This window comes from Hippopotamus amphibius, chromosome 9 (assembly GCF_030028045.1).
Source record: "Hippopotamus amphibius kiboko isolate mHipAmp2 chromosome 9, mHipAmp2.hap2, whole genome shotgun sequence".
Taxonomy (NCBI): domain Eukaryota; kingdom Metazoa; phylum Chordata; class Mammalia; order Artiodactyla; family Hippopotamidae; genus Hippopotamus; species Hippopotamus amphibius.
The window spans coordinates 39,009,287-39,026,890 of NC_080194.1; the positions used below are offsets into that span (position 1 = coordinate 39,009,287).

At 40.2% G+C, this 17,604-nt stretch overlaps 1 protein-coding gene across 1 annotated transcript; it reads right to left on the reverse strand.

Moving 5' to 3' along the window:
- Positions 1-100: 100 nt before the first annotated feature.
- On the reverse strand, positions 101-14,240 carry TRIM34 (tripartite motif containing 34). The gene is made up of 8 exons (XM_057695886.1): positions 14,096-14,240; positions 7,440-7,920; positions 6,722-6,817; positions 5,845-6,075; positions 4,096-4,118; positions 1,956-2,056; positions 1,629-1,655; positions 101-1,365 (listed from the first exon to the last, which is right to left on the reverse strand). The coding sequence occupies exons 2-8, from the start codon at positions 7,857-7,859 to the stop codon at positions 800-802; spliced, it is 1,464 nt and encodes a 487-aa protein (XP_057551869.1). The 5' UTR covers positions 7,860-7,920; positions 14,096-14,240; the 3' UTR covers positions 101-799.
- Between the last annotated feature and the right edge of the window lie 3,364 nt (positions 14,241-17,604).

A 17,604-nucleotide genomic window follows, 5' to 3' on the forward strand; every position in this document is an offset into this window, starting at 1 on the left:
CCTGAGAATTTGAAAAATCAGACTTAAGTAGATCAATTTTTGTTCATCTGAAGGGCACAAATCTGTACACAGGACATTGACACAGCTTATATTTTTCAGGAATCATAAGAGCAAATCTTTATTAAATTGTGCAGGACACTTAAATAGTTGCTTTATGTTGAGTGGTTTTACACAATGATCTTAAGAATTAGGCACAGTTTTAAACCCTAATTTGTATTTAAGGGAAAAGAAACTCAGAATTTATTTATCATTACACACCTTGTAAAAGACAAGACAGGATTAAAACTCAAACACTCTGAACATAAAATCTTTACTCTGGGTACGTATATTGCTTGTGTTTTCCTCCTGGTGACCCTCTGATGAATCTAGTGTATCCTGGGCAACAAAAGACATTCACTCAAATATTTAGTTGATGGTTGTGGGTGGAGGGAGGTGATTGTAGACTGCCTGGATATCATAGATGGTGGCAGACAGGCTTTGCCATGTCTCTTTAGGTTGATGATCAAAAAATAAACATATGGAGGATTACAAGGGCATAGATGTTATACCAATACTGCTCTGTCTCTAGGAGGGCCTGGATGTCTTTCTTTGGGAATACAAGGCAGGGTAAATGGGTAAATAAGCATGTCTTCTAACTCAAAGCAGATGCACTGTAGATCCCAAGGATGAGCACAAGTTCTAAACTATAGATGGGAGACTGGAAGGAAGAGATGCTGTGAATGGTGCAAATGAGCTCAGGTATAGTACATGAAACTCAAGACAAGGGTCAGTATAAACAGTGGGTGAGGGAATGGAAGGCTCAGGAAGTTGGTGGGCACAGCGTCATGGGAGCTGGACAGTTCCAAGGATTGAAATACGGATAGGCATTCTGAGAAAAGCTACACTTAGAGAATTTATAGATGAGTGACCCATGGTTTGTGACATTGAAAAATGAGACAGTGCCTGCTTCATAGTCTAGAAAAACACCAACACGATGGGGAGGAACAGCCATGGAAAGAGTCAAGACTTTGAGATCAGAGGTGGAAGAGTCCTCAAAGGCTTTATACTTAAATTTATCCTTTAACCCTATAACCCAGTAGCCAAATTGAGGTCTGTATATGGAGTAAGCATTTTGATAACTCATGCCGTGTCTGACAGCTAACTTTATATTACAAGAACGAGTTCTACAGTATACCCCCAGGATCCAGGCAGTCTTCTTGGATACATCTATTTCCCAGTAGTGTTTCCCTGAGGAGAAATATTGGGAGCCCAAGATACCATAATTACAATACTTAACAGGCCATATTGGCACAGACAGCACTTGTCTCTGATCTTCCGAAAGGACAAGATTCAAATTTAGGTTGAATGGATTCAATGTGATGTCCACTGCAGAGAAAAAAAAAATTATCAAAGCATGCAACAAATGTAGGGTAAATTTATCCATTATGAAGGAACATGGGAAGTGACTAGGAAGAACTTTTGTTGATGGATTGGGGAAAGGGGTTCAAACACTGGACTTATGTATCATACAGAAGTATTGGAAGGTGAGGCGAACACCCGGGGCTCTGATCATGAGATCTAATTGAAATCACAAACTTCTGAAAGTGGGTCAGAACACAGTGATTTCAAGACCCAATAAGTCTTCTTACCCCAGTAGCACTGGACGTGTGTTAGCTCTGAAATGATAAAAGATTCAATGATGTTAATTGAAACAAATGATTAAGCACTGATACCTATTTCTTCTCTAGAGTAGGGGCAGAGGAGGGGACTACTGTAAAGCTATATAGTGGCGAATTAGAGGATGAACTAGATACCTAGCCATTCTCCCTTAAACATAACCATATCCTCTTCAGCAATATCCCTTCTCTGAATACCCTCCTCCTTTCTATCCTCACTTGGAAACTATTACAGTGCCCAAATTTAGTGCCTGGCACCACAAGAATCCCACATCTACACTCCTGCCCTGGCTTCCTCACCTCTAAACATGTGCAGCATTCCTCTCAGATCTGGAGCATGGAATACACTCTTCAGTTTCTTGGAAACAGTGTTTGGCTTCTTCAGTGTCCAGATTTCACTCCTACGGATGACAAAAATGTTAACCTTACATCTTTTATGTTGTATCCTTTCAACACCACTGCCTTCCTTTCTTCCCATGCACTGATGCACTTAAACCTTCTTCCCTGAGAAGCCCAAGGAGGGAAGAAGTGAGGGCTCTGACACTGGAGACAGAAGAAATGTGCTCATGTCTACCTTCCCACTTAGGAAGGCCTTCACCTAAGAAAACAAAAAGAAAACCAACAAAAAAACTGTCTCCTTCTAGAAATGGAATAACCAACACTTCCCTTGATACCTCGTGGAATGAATATGAAATTAGGTGAAATTAGGAAAATTTTTTGCTACCTCTAACAAAAGGTACTAATATATGGAAAAGTCTTCATATCACAATGGGTCTAGCAGTTGTACATTCCCAGGAAGATCAGTAGGGAGGCTACAGATCCTGATGGGATGTGGGTCTATTTTTAGAGAGCCTGTAAGCCTGTACCCTAGTCCAAAGCTTTAATTCCAGTGGTGTGGCCCACAAATAACATTTGAGATTTCAGGTATCCTGGGAAAAAGTTAAAAACTTATGGCATCCAGATCAATATCAAAAAAACAAACAACACAATCAAAAAATGGGCAGAAGACCTAAATAGGCATTTCTTCAAAGAAGACACACAGATGGCCAAGAAGCACATGAAAAGCTGCTCAACATCACTAATTATTAGAGAAATGCAAATCAAAATGACAATGAGGTATGACCTTATACCAGTTAGAGTGGGCATCATCAGAAACTCTACAAACAGTAAATGCTGGAGAGGGTGTGGAGAAAAGGGAACCCTCTTGCACTGTTGGTGGGAATGTAAATTGATACAGCCACTATGGAGAACAGTATGGAGGTTCCTTGAAAAACTAAAAATAGAACTACCATATGACCCAGCAATCCCACTGCTGGGCATATACCCAGAGAATACCATAATTCAAAAAGACACATGCACTCCAATGTTCATTGCAGCACTATTTACAATAGCCAGGACATGGAAGCAACCTCAATGTCCATTGATAGATGAATGGAAAAAAGATGTGGTACATATATACAATGGAATATTACTCAGCTGTAAAAAGAATGAAACTGGGACATTTGTAGAGACTTGGATGGACCTAGAGACTGTCATACAGAGTGAAGTGAGTCAGAAAGAGAAAAACAAATACCATATATTAACATATATGTATGAAATATAGATGTAGACAACAAACGTATGGACACCAAGTGGGGAAAGCAGGGATGGGGGGGAATGAATTGGGAGATTGGGATTGCCATATATACATTACTAATAAGAAAAAAAGTACCAAATTGTACACGCTAAATATATGCAGTTTATTGTCTGTTAACTGTATCTCAATAAAAGTTCTTAAAAAAAAAAAAAACTTCTGGCAAAGGAGAAGTTATGACTACCAAACTAAAAACAGTTGGTGCAGCTAGATGGGTCAGCAGACTTTAGACACAAGGACTACACTTTTCCGTGTAAGCTTCTGAAGTGAGTGACTAGGAAAAGATTAATTATAGGCACCAGGATCAAAACCACAAACCCCAAGGCTCAGATCTGCTTTTAGCAATCTAAAGAAAACCTTGTAGAATGACCTAGTCCCTCTCTATTCCCATGTAACCAAATTATTTTTAAAATATTTTTTAAAAAATCCGCCCCCATAACCTTGACGAGGCCCTCCATATGCTAAGACAAGCACCTGTGAAATACAGAAACCAAAGAAGAAGAGAGGGTGAATTAAATGAGTTAAGTCACAAGAGTCTGATAGTGAAATCCTTTAGCCCTATTATCCTTACAGGCCCTAACCCTGTGAATTCCAACCACCGAATTCACTAACACAGAATCTGGCCCATTGTCAAAAGATATGGAACACTAAAATCCTCACCTATGACCAACAATTTAAAATAATAAATACTACATTGAAATGTCTTTGTTTGGGGAGATTTTTTCATTCTGATTGGCCAGATAACTCCTATGGTTACAAACCTTTCTTCATACCACATGAGTACCACTCCTGGTCACCCATACGCACCATTTCATGACTCCACTCATGTCCTAGGAGGAAGAGAGAAAACATGGGTCAAGGAGAATAAATTGTACAGCAGGATTAGTGAAAGAAAGACTAGAAAAACAAAAAAGTAAATTATTTGAAAAAATCAACAAAATAAACAATGCTTTAGCTAGATATTTCAAGAAAAAAAGAGAAGGCAAATTACTGAAATAAGGAATGAAAGAAGAGACAGTACTACTGACTTAATAGAAATTAAAAGATATTAAAGACTATGGAAAGTGGTATGCCAACAAATTAAATAACCTAGATTAAATGGACAAATTAGACAAAAACTACTCATACTGATTCACGAAGAAATAGAAAACCTGAATAGACATAAAAACATGTGGAGATTGGACTGAAAATCGAAAACTTCCTTGAGGGCATCCCTGGTGGTGCAGTGGTTAAGAATCCATCTATGTAATGCCAGATACTATAAAACTCCTAGAGGAAAGCATAGGCAGAACACTCTACAATATACATCAAAGCAAGACCCTTTTTGAGCCAACTCCTAGAATAATGGAAATAAAATCAAAAATAAACAAATGGGACCTAATGAAACTTAAACACCTTTGCAACGTGAAAGAAACCATAAATAAGACAAAAAGACAGCCTTCAGAATGGGAGAAAATGCTTGTCAACGAAGAAACTGACAAAGGATTAATCTCCAAAATATATAAGCAGCTCATGAAGCTTAATACCAAAAAAGCAAATAACACAATTCACAAATGGGCAGAAGACCTAAATAGACATTTCTTCAAAGAAGACATGCAGAGGGCCAACAAACTCATGAAACGATGCTCAACATCACTAATCATTAGAGAAATGCAAGTCAAAGCCACAATGAGGTATCACCCCACACCAGTCAGAATGGACATCATCAAAACATCTAGAGACTATAAATGCTGGGGAGGGTGTGCAGAAAAGGGAACCCTCCTGCACTGTTGGTGGGAATGTAAATTGATACAGCCACTATGGAAAACAGTTAGGAGGTTCCTTAAAAAACTAAAAATGGAACTACCACATGATCCAGTAATCCCACTACTGGGCATATACCCAGAGAAAACCATAATCCAAAAAGAAACATGTACCATAATGTTCATTGCAGCACTGTTTATAATAGCCAGGACATGGAAGCAACCTAAATGCCCATCAACAGATGAGTGGATAAAGAAGATGTGGCACATATATACAATGGAATATTACTCAGCCATAAAAAGGAATGAGATGGAGCTATATGTAATGAGGTGGATGGACCTAGAGACTGTCATACAGAGCAAAGTAAGCCAGAAAGAGAAAAATAAATACCATATGCTTATTCATATATATGGAATCTAAAAAAATGGTACTGTTGAACACAGTGACAGGGCAGGAATAAAGATGCATATGTAGAGAATGGACTGGAAGACACAGGGTGGGCGCAGCAAAGGGGAAGCTGGGATGAAGTGAGAGAGTAGCATAGACATATATACACTACCAAATATAAAATAGATAGCTAGTGTAAATCTGCTACATAACACAGGGAGGTCAACTCAATGATGGGTCATGACTTAGAGGGCTGGGATAGGGAGGGTGGAAGAAAATTGTGGGATGGAGGGAATATAGTGATATATGTATAAATACAGCTGACTCACTTTGTTGTACAGCAAAAACTGGCACAACGGTGTAAAGCAATTCTCTTCCAATAAAGAGCTTAAAAAAAAAAATCTCAGGTTGGTTGACCCTCCTTACCTGTAGCAGCTCCACGGTTGACCATTCACTGCGACGCTCCAGATCTGAGATGAGCTCCTTCAGCAACTGGCTCTGCTGGACCAGCTCAGCCTCAGCCACAGCCAAGTTATCCAGGGTCTTCTTTTCCTCTTCCTCCAATTTCTGCAGTTCTCTTTGCTCCTCACTGTCCAGGATGCTTCTAAGCCGATTAAATTCTGTTTGTATCCTTTGTTTCTCAGTCAGAATCTGATACTGCAAGGTTGGACAAGAGGGAGAGGGAATGAATCTGTCAGCCTGGGAGCCTACTTTGTAAGGGATTAGGAGCCAGAAAAATAAATATTTTTTCAGGGGCTTCTAAACAGGAGGGGAGTAAAAGCAGGCAAGCAATTTTTGGGAAAGCTCTTTTTTTTTTTTTTTTTTTCTATTATTTTCCCTTCAGTACAAACCAAAAATGTCTTAGACAGTCTTATCTGCCAACCCTGCGGCAAAATGTAAAACCTGAGTGAGGTTTGGGTTGTAGACCGCTGTCCTGGACACTCATACCTCCCTGCATTACCACATTCTCAAGTTGGAACCTTGAGAAAAAGCTCAGTCCTTTGCCCACTGTCTTCCACTGGAGGTGTCAGAGCCTCACTGGAGGTGTGGAAGACAGAATTCTCCAGCCTTCCTCACCATAGAGTCTGTCTTTGGGCTCAGTTCCAAAAATCTATGTAGGCTTGTAACATACTCATTCTTCAGCCCCCACTCCCAACAAGGACAGGACAAAGGAGAAAACTACTAAAATGGCCTCTGGACTCATTCCGTGCCAGGCAAGAAGAGGAAGGGGGTTCCTTGTGATTAGAACAGAGGTCATGACAAGATTCCTGTCTCAGAAATCCCTCAGGAAGTCTCCTCCCACCTTCCAGGAAGTTCTCTCTTCTCTGATGTCAGCTTCCAACTTCTCAGCCTCCTGCTGCTCCTTCCTCAGCCTCCTCAGAGCTGCCTGGAGCGTCTCCTATAAGGGAGGAACCACACTAGCATCAAGTTATGGGCTTTCTCAGCACCTGGACAAAGAATAAACAGGGAAGAAATCATGCTGATCTCAGAAAAGACCAGTTTAGGGAAACTGATTTGAATCTGATCATTAGAATGGATGACATGGGAGAAAATCCAAGAAGGTGAGTGTATCCTTTATTCCTGGGTGATGAAAGTCACTATTCCCTCGCAAGGAGTATCCCAATCCTCTTTTTTCTTAAAGTAAGTATTGACTCTGCTACAGCAAGGAAAGTCCTTTTTTTCTTATTGATACTCCTTCCATATCCAATCCACAATCTTCAACAGCACCCATTCTTCTGAGAGGAGCAATTAGAGCTAACCTGGTGAAGGAATTGCAGGTCCATACAACAGAAGGGACAAAAGAAGAAAACCTCTCACTCTTGGCCAACACTCTATACTCTAGGCTCCTTCTTTACATAACTGAAGGAAAACACAGAAATGTCCTTCAGGCATTGGAAGCTGAGCATACGGTAAGAGATATACATGAAAGGAGATTACAGGGCTCAGTACTATGGTGCCAAGCTGAGTAAATGCAAAGGTGAGATTTTCCATCAAGTACTAATTTCCATCCTGGGCCCTACCTGACTTTCCTTGACTGCCTCCTCCATGAGGAATGTGTGGTGACCACGGTGCTCCTGAGACTGTTCGCAAAGCTGACAAATGACCTTTCTGTCCTCCTTACAGAAGAGCAGGAGTTTCTCTTCATGGTGCACACAGAGATCTTTCTTCTGCCTCTCTGCTGGGCTCAACTTGACCTCTCTGAGTCTCTCCACTATGTTGGCCAGATGCTGATTAGGCCATAGGTTTCCAAGCGAGTACCTGCTACCACACACAGGACAGCTGCTGTCTCCTCCTGGGCTGGTGTCTGCCTTCTTATTGTCAGTGATGCAAGTTTGGCAGAAGCTGTGGCCACAGTCTAGACTTAGGGGTTCTGTCAAAAGCTCCCAGCAGATGGGACAGGATGCCTCTTCCCGTATGTTCACCAGGATGTTTAAAGCCATAGCAGCTGCTTCCTGGCTTCCTCCTGTCCAAACTCCTGAGGCTCTCCTTGCTTAAAGATTCCTGGATGGATGGGCAGATTGAAAAGACATGCGTCAGAATTGCATGGATAAAAAATATTCTAATTGTGCAGACATTAAAGACTGGTTAAGACTGAAATACTGAAGAACAAAAAAGATGGAAGAAAACCAGAAATGGTATTCAATGGCTTGGGTAAGCCACTAATGCCTCAGGGCTTTTGTAACTAATTTGCTTTTCTTTCACCCTAGAATGATCTTCCCCTTGATATTTGCATGACTTCCTCTTATGCTTCAGTTGACTTCCTCCTTACATGTCCTCTCCTCTGAAGGACTAAATCATCCTCAGCAAAACCAATACATCACTTGCTGAGCACTTACCATCTTTCTCTTATTATCACCGTATAATATATGACGTCTTTCTTGAAATATCCTACTCCTAAAGCATAATCCACGTAGATTAGTCACTTTGTTTTTGTTCACTGCTGTATCCCTAGTGCCTAGCACAGATAAGAACATAATGTGTGATGAATATATAAAGGACCTCCTCACTTCTCCAGAGATGATTAGACTGTTTTTTTTTTAAATTAGCATTTCCTCTTTTCTTTCTGTTAATTAGCTGTTCTCTAATAGGTGAGCTTTGGGACCACAGATATGATTTCCAGTGACGATCTACCTATCTGTCTACCAGTCTATAGATCTATGTATCTCTCCCAACATACCTTTCCACGCAGTGCTCTTCCATGCCCTTTTACTCACTACCCAGGCACCCACAGAAAGGGCAAATGTCATAATAGGGAATTAATTTTATGACTAACAATTGTGTAGGCAGTTACAATTTATAAATCACTTTAACCTATTAATTCCACATACAAAAATCCTTGTGAAATGAGTACTCCCTTTATTGAGATGTATAAATAGAATCAAGTGACTTACAAATATTATTCAATTCAATAAGCTGAACTGGGCTGAATATAATGTTCTCAGGGTCCTCTTTCAGAGGTCTGCTGGGTACGATAAATGCCATCACCTGCAGGTTCATGTTTTTGAGAAATCAAATAATTTGCCAAATTATGAGAATATCAAAGATATTGCTGTCAAATAAGTAAGGGATGAATGAATGCTGAATGATGAGAAGGGAATAGGAAATGAGAGAGAAAAAACATCTTAGAGAGAAGGAATCACATATATGAATGTCCTGTTAATGGAAGGCATGGCATCTTCTACCTGTTTTAGAATGTCAGCATGGCTGGTATGCAGAGAGCTGCTAGGTCTTTGACATTACAAGAACGGCGAAGGAACCATAAATTTGATACTTCCTAAATGATATAAAGTCTCTTTTCAAAGAGCAGGGGTCAGTGATGGGAGTCTGTAGGATAAGTTGATGGAAACAATGACAAGAAGCATTAGAGAGTGGGAGATAAGGTAAGACAAGAATGACAGACTTGGGAGTTAGATTGTACATGTGGGAATGAAGGATTATCATCAGGCTTAGGTCCTTTCTTCATGTAAAAATGAAAACATTGGAATTACTTTCTCCTAGTACTTTGTTTTATTTTTATTATTTTTGTTAAGCAAAGACCTCAGCTTCCTCAAGGGAGCTGTGACTCTTATAACGAAATATTCACCCGTAGGGTCCTGAAAGCTATATTTCTGGTTCTTACAAGATAATCAGGCTGTTGGCACAAGACTTGCCCAAACCATGTTAGTTTCATACATAACCACCTGCTCTTGTTCTCTTGCAAATAACCTGATGAGAGGGATAAAGTACCTCCTATACCACTGTCGACTTAAAAAAATGCACAACGTGAGAGTTGCAAGTTGAGTTTATTTGAGGCAAAATTAGGGCTGCAACCAGGGAGACAGCATCCCAGATATCTCTGAGAAACTATTCCAAAGAGACAGGGAAGGAGATTAGTATATATGTATTCTTGGTAAAGGAGGAATACATGTAGTCAAATACATTTTTTTGCAGGGGGTTTCTGCTAGTCATGAGGAGAAGACATCACCATGTAGGGATTTAGTGCTTTTCTAGATATGAGGAGATGCAAGGGTTGGGCTCATAAAATCAGCTCCTGAAAATATCTAACTATCTGAAGACCTGTTCCACCCATTTTCCAAAGCACAGAGTGCCTCATTCCCGGTCTCCACCCTGAATTCCCTTCAGGGGATGTGGAAGGTCAGCAAGTGCAGCAGCACGTGTGATTTAATCATGGTAGTAGAGGTAGATGGCAAGTGCCCATGGCAAGTGCCAGTTTATAGTTGACACCACTGTATGGTCTCTCATTGAAAGCCCACCAGAGGTAGCCATGCTGACATGCTGGGTCTCCTTCCCTCGATGCCCCTGCTAAGCTAAGTGAACCTGATTGGTTTATGTCCTGCTAAGTCACATCAGTGAGAAGGGCAACCAAACCTGAAACCATTGCTGGTGGTCAGTCAGAGGGCATAACACAGAGTAGTAGCTTGGTGATATGGACCCTCAGAACCTGGACTCATTACGGACAAGGAACTGTGAAGCAAAAAATTACATAAGTAAAAATAAAGGAATATCTCAGTAGATCTTACTGTCTTGATACTTGCTGTAATGTGTTTTTTTTGTCCTCCACACAGATAGGTTCACCTGCTTGAATGTGAGCTTATTTGGAAATAAGGTCTTTGCAGATGTAATCAAGTTAAGATGAGATTATACTGGTATAAGGTGGGCTCTGAATCCAATGACCAGTATCCTTTAAGAAGGGGAGAGGGAACAAAGACACATGGGAAAGAAGGCCATTTTGACAACTGTGGCAGAGATTGGAGTAATGCAGCCACAAGGCAAGAAATGCCTAGGATTGCTGGAAACCACCAGAAACTAGGAGAGGAACACGGAGTAGATTCTCCTTTGGAGCCTACAGAGAAGAAACAACTCTATCACCACTTTGATTTTGGACTTTTGGCCTCCTGAACTGTGAGAAAATAAATTCCTGTTGCTTTAACCACCCAATTTGTGATTTTTTTTTTTTTTTTTTTTTTTTTTTTTGCAACAGACCTAGGAAACAAATACAGTTGTGCAGGTCAAATATTGAAAGAAAGATCTGAGGGATATCACAAACTATAAACCTCCCCTTGCTCTAAAAAGAAAGGGAGGGGGCATGATGGAAGCTGTATGGAGATAAATTTAGGTCTAGAAATCTGTCCACATCACCAATCATCCATGAAGTGAACCTGGTGAGAAATAAAGCTGGTGGGTATAATCTAGGCAATGGTAGAGATACTGAAAATTGTCCAAAGGCCATATGCTGTTAGCTCCTGGCTGCAGGATCAGATCAGGCTCTAATGACTGGCAAGACCAGGGGTTTACATAATATGATAAGGTCCACCCCTGCTTACAACTGAAGCCAGGAGCCTACATGGGCATAGGGTTCTGTTATTTTTCATTCTATTCAGAATCCAACCAAGGCTGAGAAACACTTACAGCCTACAGAAGAGGGAACAGTGGTATATGATTCTACCATGGGGCTATGGACCTCTGGTTCAGAGTGGGGCTGTGAGGAATTGATGTCAAGCATAATGGCTGCAGGAGGAAGGTGCAGAGGAGACAGAGCCCCCACACATGGGCAATGACCCAACCAATTCCCAAGCGGGACCAAGAGTCCAACAGCAGTCAGGGAAGTGAAGAAGGCAACACATGTAGCAGCTGCATGATAGAACTCCCAGGGCAGGTGGCTGCCATGATGTCAGATGATTGTATCTTATACTTGAGTCTTCTCCTAACATCTAGACTCATGATACTGTAAACTCTATGCCTCTCTGCAGGTTAGATACTAAAGTGAAAGTGTCTCCAGAAAGTGGAGTGCAGGGAAGTATGTCCTTCGAACCTTCCAGGCAGCATCCTAGACATGTCTCTTGGTTTCCTGAATCAGGAACTGCCAATGGGAAAAGTAGGACCTTTTTTTCTCATCCAAGGACCTGGGGAACTTAAAAACATCGCAACTCCCCCTCCCCATTCCTCTGTGCTCAGAGTTCTGCTTCAGCAACTCCTTAGAGTCAAGGACTAAATCTGCCTCATATTAATGACCCTCTCCCTAAGAGCTCTAGCCCTCTGGGAAATATGTTTTAAAGAAATCATTTTTTAGCATAGGACCACTTTCAATATTACTCCTAGTCTCATTTGATCATCTGATGCTGAGTGCTGTTTCTAAATTAATTCAACCATTTCCATGACCACCATCCTGGTAGTAGCCACCCTGTATCTCCTGCCTGGATTCTGGGGAAATGTTCTCCCATTGTTCCCCCTGCTACTATCATTGCCCCTCTTCACTCTGTTGTCATCAGTGTGCTTACATCAATGGCTAGAGTGATCCTCTTAAAGCAGACACCAATCTTGTCATTCTTCTCTCAAACTGACGTCATCCAGCATAAGAGAGTCATTACCATAGTCTCACTAGGTCACATGATACACCCCCTCCTACGGCCTCATCTCCTGAGCCCACTTTCTACTCTCCTCCCTGCATACTCCTCCTCAACCCACACTGGCCTCCTTTCCATCTCGGGAAAAACCCCATGTGAAAGCCTTTACATCCCGCATATTCTTAAGATTGTGCTCAAATGCTCTTACCGGGTCATTACAGATCCCTTAGCCTAATTCAACATTTAAAAAATGTTACCCCATAATATTAGTCCCCTTCTTGTATACATTATTTTTTGTTTGTTTACAATCTCTCCCCAACTAGAATGTAAGCTCCTATATGTACTTAACATTTATTGTATGTTGAATGCATAGTCATTGTACTTTTAAAAACCAGCAGTCTGCTTTAGTTCCTACGAATTACATTTTAAAAATAGGTGAATAAATCCATTTTTATCCTATGTATTGGGCCTTATTTTTGACCCTGAGAAAACAATGAATATCTGGGCACAAGTGGACCCTAACTAGGAGTAAGGCATACACTCATAGGAAGGCAGTAACAGTGACTTCTGAAAAGTTGGCACACAGAACAGCATGGCCATGTGTCAGAATGCATGTAAGATATCAATTCTTGTATATATGTACCACAGCTTTTTTATCCATCATCTGTCAATGGACTTTAAGGTCCCACTGTATAGCACAGGGAATTATATTCAATATCCTGTGATAAACCTAATGGAAAAGAATATGAAAAATAATGTATATACGTGTATAACTGAATCACTTTGCTGCACAGCAGAAATTAACACCACATTGTCAATCAACTACACTTCAATAAAATACATTTTAAAATAAAAAAAGCATATGACAACAATTTAAAAAGATATCGATCAATGCGAAGATGCTCACATGTGAGCTTAAGATGGGAGGTCGTCAGTGTCAACGGATGGAGCAACCTTCTTGCCAAGACCACTGAATCTTTGGGCTCCTTCTCAACAATAATCAACTCCTTATTAATTAGGGTTCAACAACAACAACAAAATAAGTAATTCGGGGAGCCATCAAAGCAAAGATGTGCCTAAGTGGAAGAATGAGGAAGGAAAGCTCCAAGGCAGGTGAGGCAGGTGAAGAAAGAGTAAGCAGGTCTATTCAGAGAAGTGCAATCAGATTCCTGAGGCTGGATTTCAGAGGGATACAGGATAGGTGGAAGCCACAGAGGCAGGCAGCCATCATACCAGCCAACCTGCCGTCCTCAGGCAAGACAGCAGCTGAAGGTACGTCGGGACAGCCACAGACAGCCCTTCAGGGGTTGCCAGGAGGGGACTGAAAGTATCAGCTTCAACACTGCCCCAGCCAGGCTCCCAGGGCCCCATCTTGTCTTAGGCTCCAGACAAGAAGCTGGGGCTTCACGCCTTTGGAAAACAGGGCCCTCTTTCACCAGCTTTCCTTCTGAGGAGGTGGAGGTGGGCAGAAGACTTCCTGTTCATCTCTTTATAAGAGAGAAAGAGGGAGACAGAAAGACTTCTATTTCCTCTCAGCAAGGTAGACAATCAAAGCTACAGAACAGGACTGGAGATGGGGACGGACTCAGCCTGGAGAAATAGGGCCTCTCCAGGAAACAAACAAGGCCCTCTGCCTCTTCCTCACTCCTTTCTTTCAAGGCTGTCTCTTCTCTGGACTCAGGACTGCCATCTGTCTGCACTTGGTGCAGGAAGGCTGCCAGCTGGCTTATCTGCCCTTCAGAGCAAGTCTGGGCCACAAACTAAACTCACCTAATTTCACCGACTACGTTCCTTCTCCCACCCTTGGTGCCCCCATGAATCTCCCCACACACCTTCAGCCCTCAGCAGAAGAAGTCTTGACTCGTGATTTAAGTGGTGAAGAAAAGCAGGGGCAGTCACGGTCAGAATTCAGTCACCAAACAGGAATCAGTCTGCATGAAGCAGTTCCTCATGAGCTGGCTGAGAAACGAAAGTGAAATTCTTGGGGCTGGCAGGAAGAGGGAAGGAGAAGGTGCTCTGGGCCAAACTGGCAGCGTTCCCTTAGGGCCATTGAAGCGAGAGTAATGCTTTAACCCAGTGGTTCTCAGGAGGGGAGGGGCCTTTAGCGGGCTGAGACAAATTTGGTTGTTTTCCAAACAAAACAATGGACGCTTGTTTTGGATGCTACTGCCATCTAGTGGGCAGAGGACAAAGATACGGCTAATCATTCGACAACGCATTGGACAACTCTTGCAATAAAGTACCTGGTCCAAATGTCCATGGTGCGGAGGTTGAGAGGCTCTGTTTAACCCTCTCTGTTCCATAGGCCAGCTAGACATCCAGAGTCTCCTACCACTTTCATGGTTGTGCACAAGCCCTCAATCAGCCTACCAGTTCGAATCATCCCTTCCTGTCAAATGTTCCACTTGCTCCCAAAAAGCACTACACCATCTCCCAGGAGATTGGAGTTGAAACCACACCTGATGGGAATAACCTTGAACAGGGGAGTCCCTATCCAAAGTCTCCACCCTTCTTGGGTACAAGATAATCCTGATTCAGAAGCCCGGATCTCCACAAGTATCTTCATGCAAAAGGATCTATGCACACGGAAGATAATTGTGTACATTAAAAAATTTTTATTTTATTAAGAAATTTTCTGGGGTTTTTGAACATTAGACTTTTTTTTATTTTTCACGGAATTACTTCACAGAGATTCTAAAACTTATTAGCATAGAACTGTATAATAATTTTAAAATATTTTAATTACCTTTAATGAACAACTTTTCATTCACAATTTCATTAGTTGCCTGTGCTACATTATCTTGGTTTAGTTGTGTAAAATGAGCACTTACTCCTTCTATTGAAATTTATTTTTATATACTTTATATGCTATTATATTCTTTCAAAAAGAAAATCTTTCTATATGAGGGAAACCAGAAATTTGGAGACAGTAAGAGGTTGGGATATTTCCCCAAATTGAAATCTTCAGCCCAGCTTGATAGAAGTCCACACAGTGCTGCCGTTGCTTCCACTTGTGACACCAGCGAGTAGTAGTTTGGGAGTGAATAACTCAGAAGGGAAGGGGCAGGAGGATAGTGTTGGCAGGGCCAACTAGCACTGCCCAGTGTAGACTTTCAGAACTCAGGCTCCATGGATGCAGCTCCAGCCATTCATTCAGTGAAGGAGACCTGTTGAACACTTTGTACTCAGCAGTGCCAATTGGCACACTTACTAAATGAAGAGGAAAATCTGACGCCTCTAAAACATGTGAGGCCCCTTAACTTGTATGAGTTTGTTAAAGATTACTACATGGCATGTTTGATGGAAAGATAATTAACGTTTATTAATGTACTATGAAGTGCTTTTGCTCCCACAACTTAAAGACCATATGACCTTTGTTATTGTCTCCAATATTCTCAAGAATAATTTAAAATACTTAGGAAAAAATAAAAAAATAAAAAATAAAATACTTAGAATATAGTATCTTACATGTAGGGTCTCAATGGCAAAGCAACCTGGAAGAGAAAAACATTTCCTCTCTTCCCACCTTAGGGAGACTAGATAAGAATCACCTAAACTGGGAAGGTGCATAGATTGGGAGCAACACTGTGGAGGTGGAAGAGTGCAGGGTGCAGAAATTTTTAAAATAAACAACAACTACAACAATAGATCTGGGTGGGAGTCAGGATCGAGAGATTGCCAAGCATCATCGTCAGGGCAAACAGAAGATCACAAGAATCTTTACAAATGTTCAGTTTGCTTAAAAGGCACCAAGGAATAAGAGGAGAATAAGGTTTTTTGTTTTAGAATAAAGGGTTTTTTTAAAATAATGAATTATGTTACAATCAAAGTTTAAAGTTATATGCAATTCCTTATATTTAAAAAGGATAACCAACAAGGACCTGCTGTATAGTACAAGGAACTCTGCTGTATGTCACGTGGCAGCCTGGATGCAAGGGGAGTCTGGGGGAAAACGGATACATGTATATGTATATGTAAGGCTGAATCACTTTGCATTGCACCTGAAACTATCACAACATTGTTAATTGGCTATACTCCAATATAAAATAAAAGGCTAAAAAAATTTATATGCAATTCTTTAATGAAGTTATTCTACTTCTTGAAATAAAACTGAGGTAACAATATTTATAATAATCTAATTTGCATCCTAAAAATGATTTAAATCACAGGTAATGAAAACCAGAATAAAATCAGTAGACAACTAGTTATACAGTTAGATAAATAGATTATTAGTTATGACTTATGTTTTATGCTGACATATGTGTTTTTTTACATCCATATGACACTTACACCAAAAGAAAAAAGTACTTATGTATATAGCTAGAAAACTATACATAGGATCTGTACCCTGAAAATTAGGGAATGCTGATAAAATAAATAAAAGGAAACCTAAATAAGTTGAAAGGCATACCAGATTCATGAATCTGAAGATTCTACATAAAAAAGATCTCAACATAAATGAGATCAGATATCAATTTTTCCAAATTTGATCTATATATTTGATGAAATTCCTATCAAAATCTCAGCAAGCATTTTGTAGACATAGATACACTTATTCCAACATTTATAAGGAAAGAAAAAAGACTTAAAGTATCTAAAACAATTAAAGAAAAACTGATGTGTAAGAAGTCGCTGTACTTGAGGTTAAAGGTTAATATTTAGCTACATTAATCAAGATAGTTGTCATTGGCAGGGAAATAGACACATAGATCAATGAAGCAAAAGAGAAAAACCAAAAACTGACTTATACAAATACGTCCAACTGAGTCTGGACAAAGGAACAAATGGAATTCAGTAGAGAAAGAACAGCTTTTGCCAACAAATTGTGCGGGAGCGATGAACAGCCACGGGAAGAAGTAAATATAAGAATCTTGACCTAAATTTAACACCTTATATAAAAATTAATTCAAAATTGATTATTGACAAACATAAAATGAGTATTCATAAAATATTTAGAAAAATATTGGAAGAAAATCCTTAGAACCTAGAGCTAGATGAAGAGTTTTCAGGTGACACCAAAAGCATAACTCATAAAAGAAAAAATTAATAAATTGGATTTCTTATTAACATAACTTTAAGAAGTTTTAAAAATTAAAAACATTTACTCTGAGAAAGTCTGTGTTAAGATGAAAAGACAAGCTACAGACTGGGAAAATCTAACTGCAAACCACTCATGTGACAAATGCTTTTTATTTAGAATATATTAAAAAGCTCCCAAAACTTAACACTTAAAAAGAAAAAAAGAATCCAATGAAAAATACAGGCAAAATACGTGAACCGACATTTCACTGAGGAGGAATATTCAGATGACAAACAGGAACATGAGAACAATGTACAGCAT

What these genes read in the sequence shown, in the direction of transcription:
- TRIM34 (XM_057695886.1), bottom strand. Translation starts at nt 7,859, where the DNA reads ATGGCTTTAAACATCCTGGTGAACATACGGGAAGAGGCATCCTGTCCC. An exon ending in AAGAGAGAACTTCCTGGAAG is followed by an intron (nt 6,076 to 6,721) that starts GTGGGAGGAGAC and finishes CCAACCTTGCAG; the next exon opens with TATCAGATTCTGACTGAGAA. An exon ending in AATGCTGCACATGTTTAGAG is followed by an intron (nt 1,656 to 1,955) that starts GTGAGGAAGCCA and finishes TTATCATTTCAG; the next exon opens with AGCTAACACACGTCCAGTGC.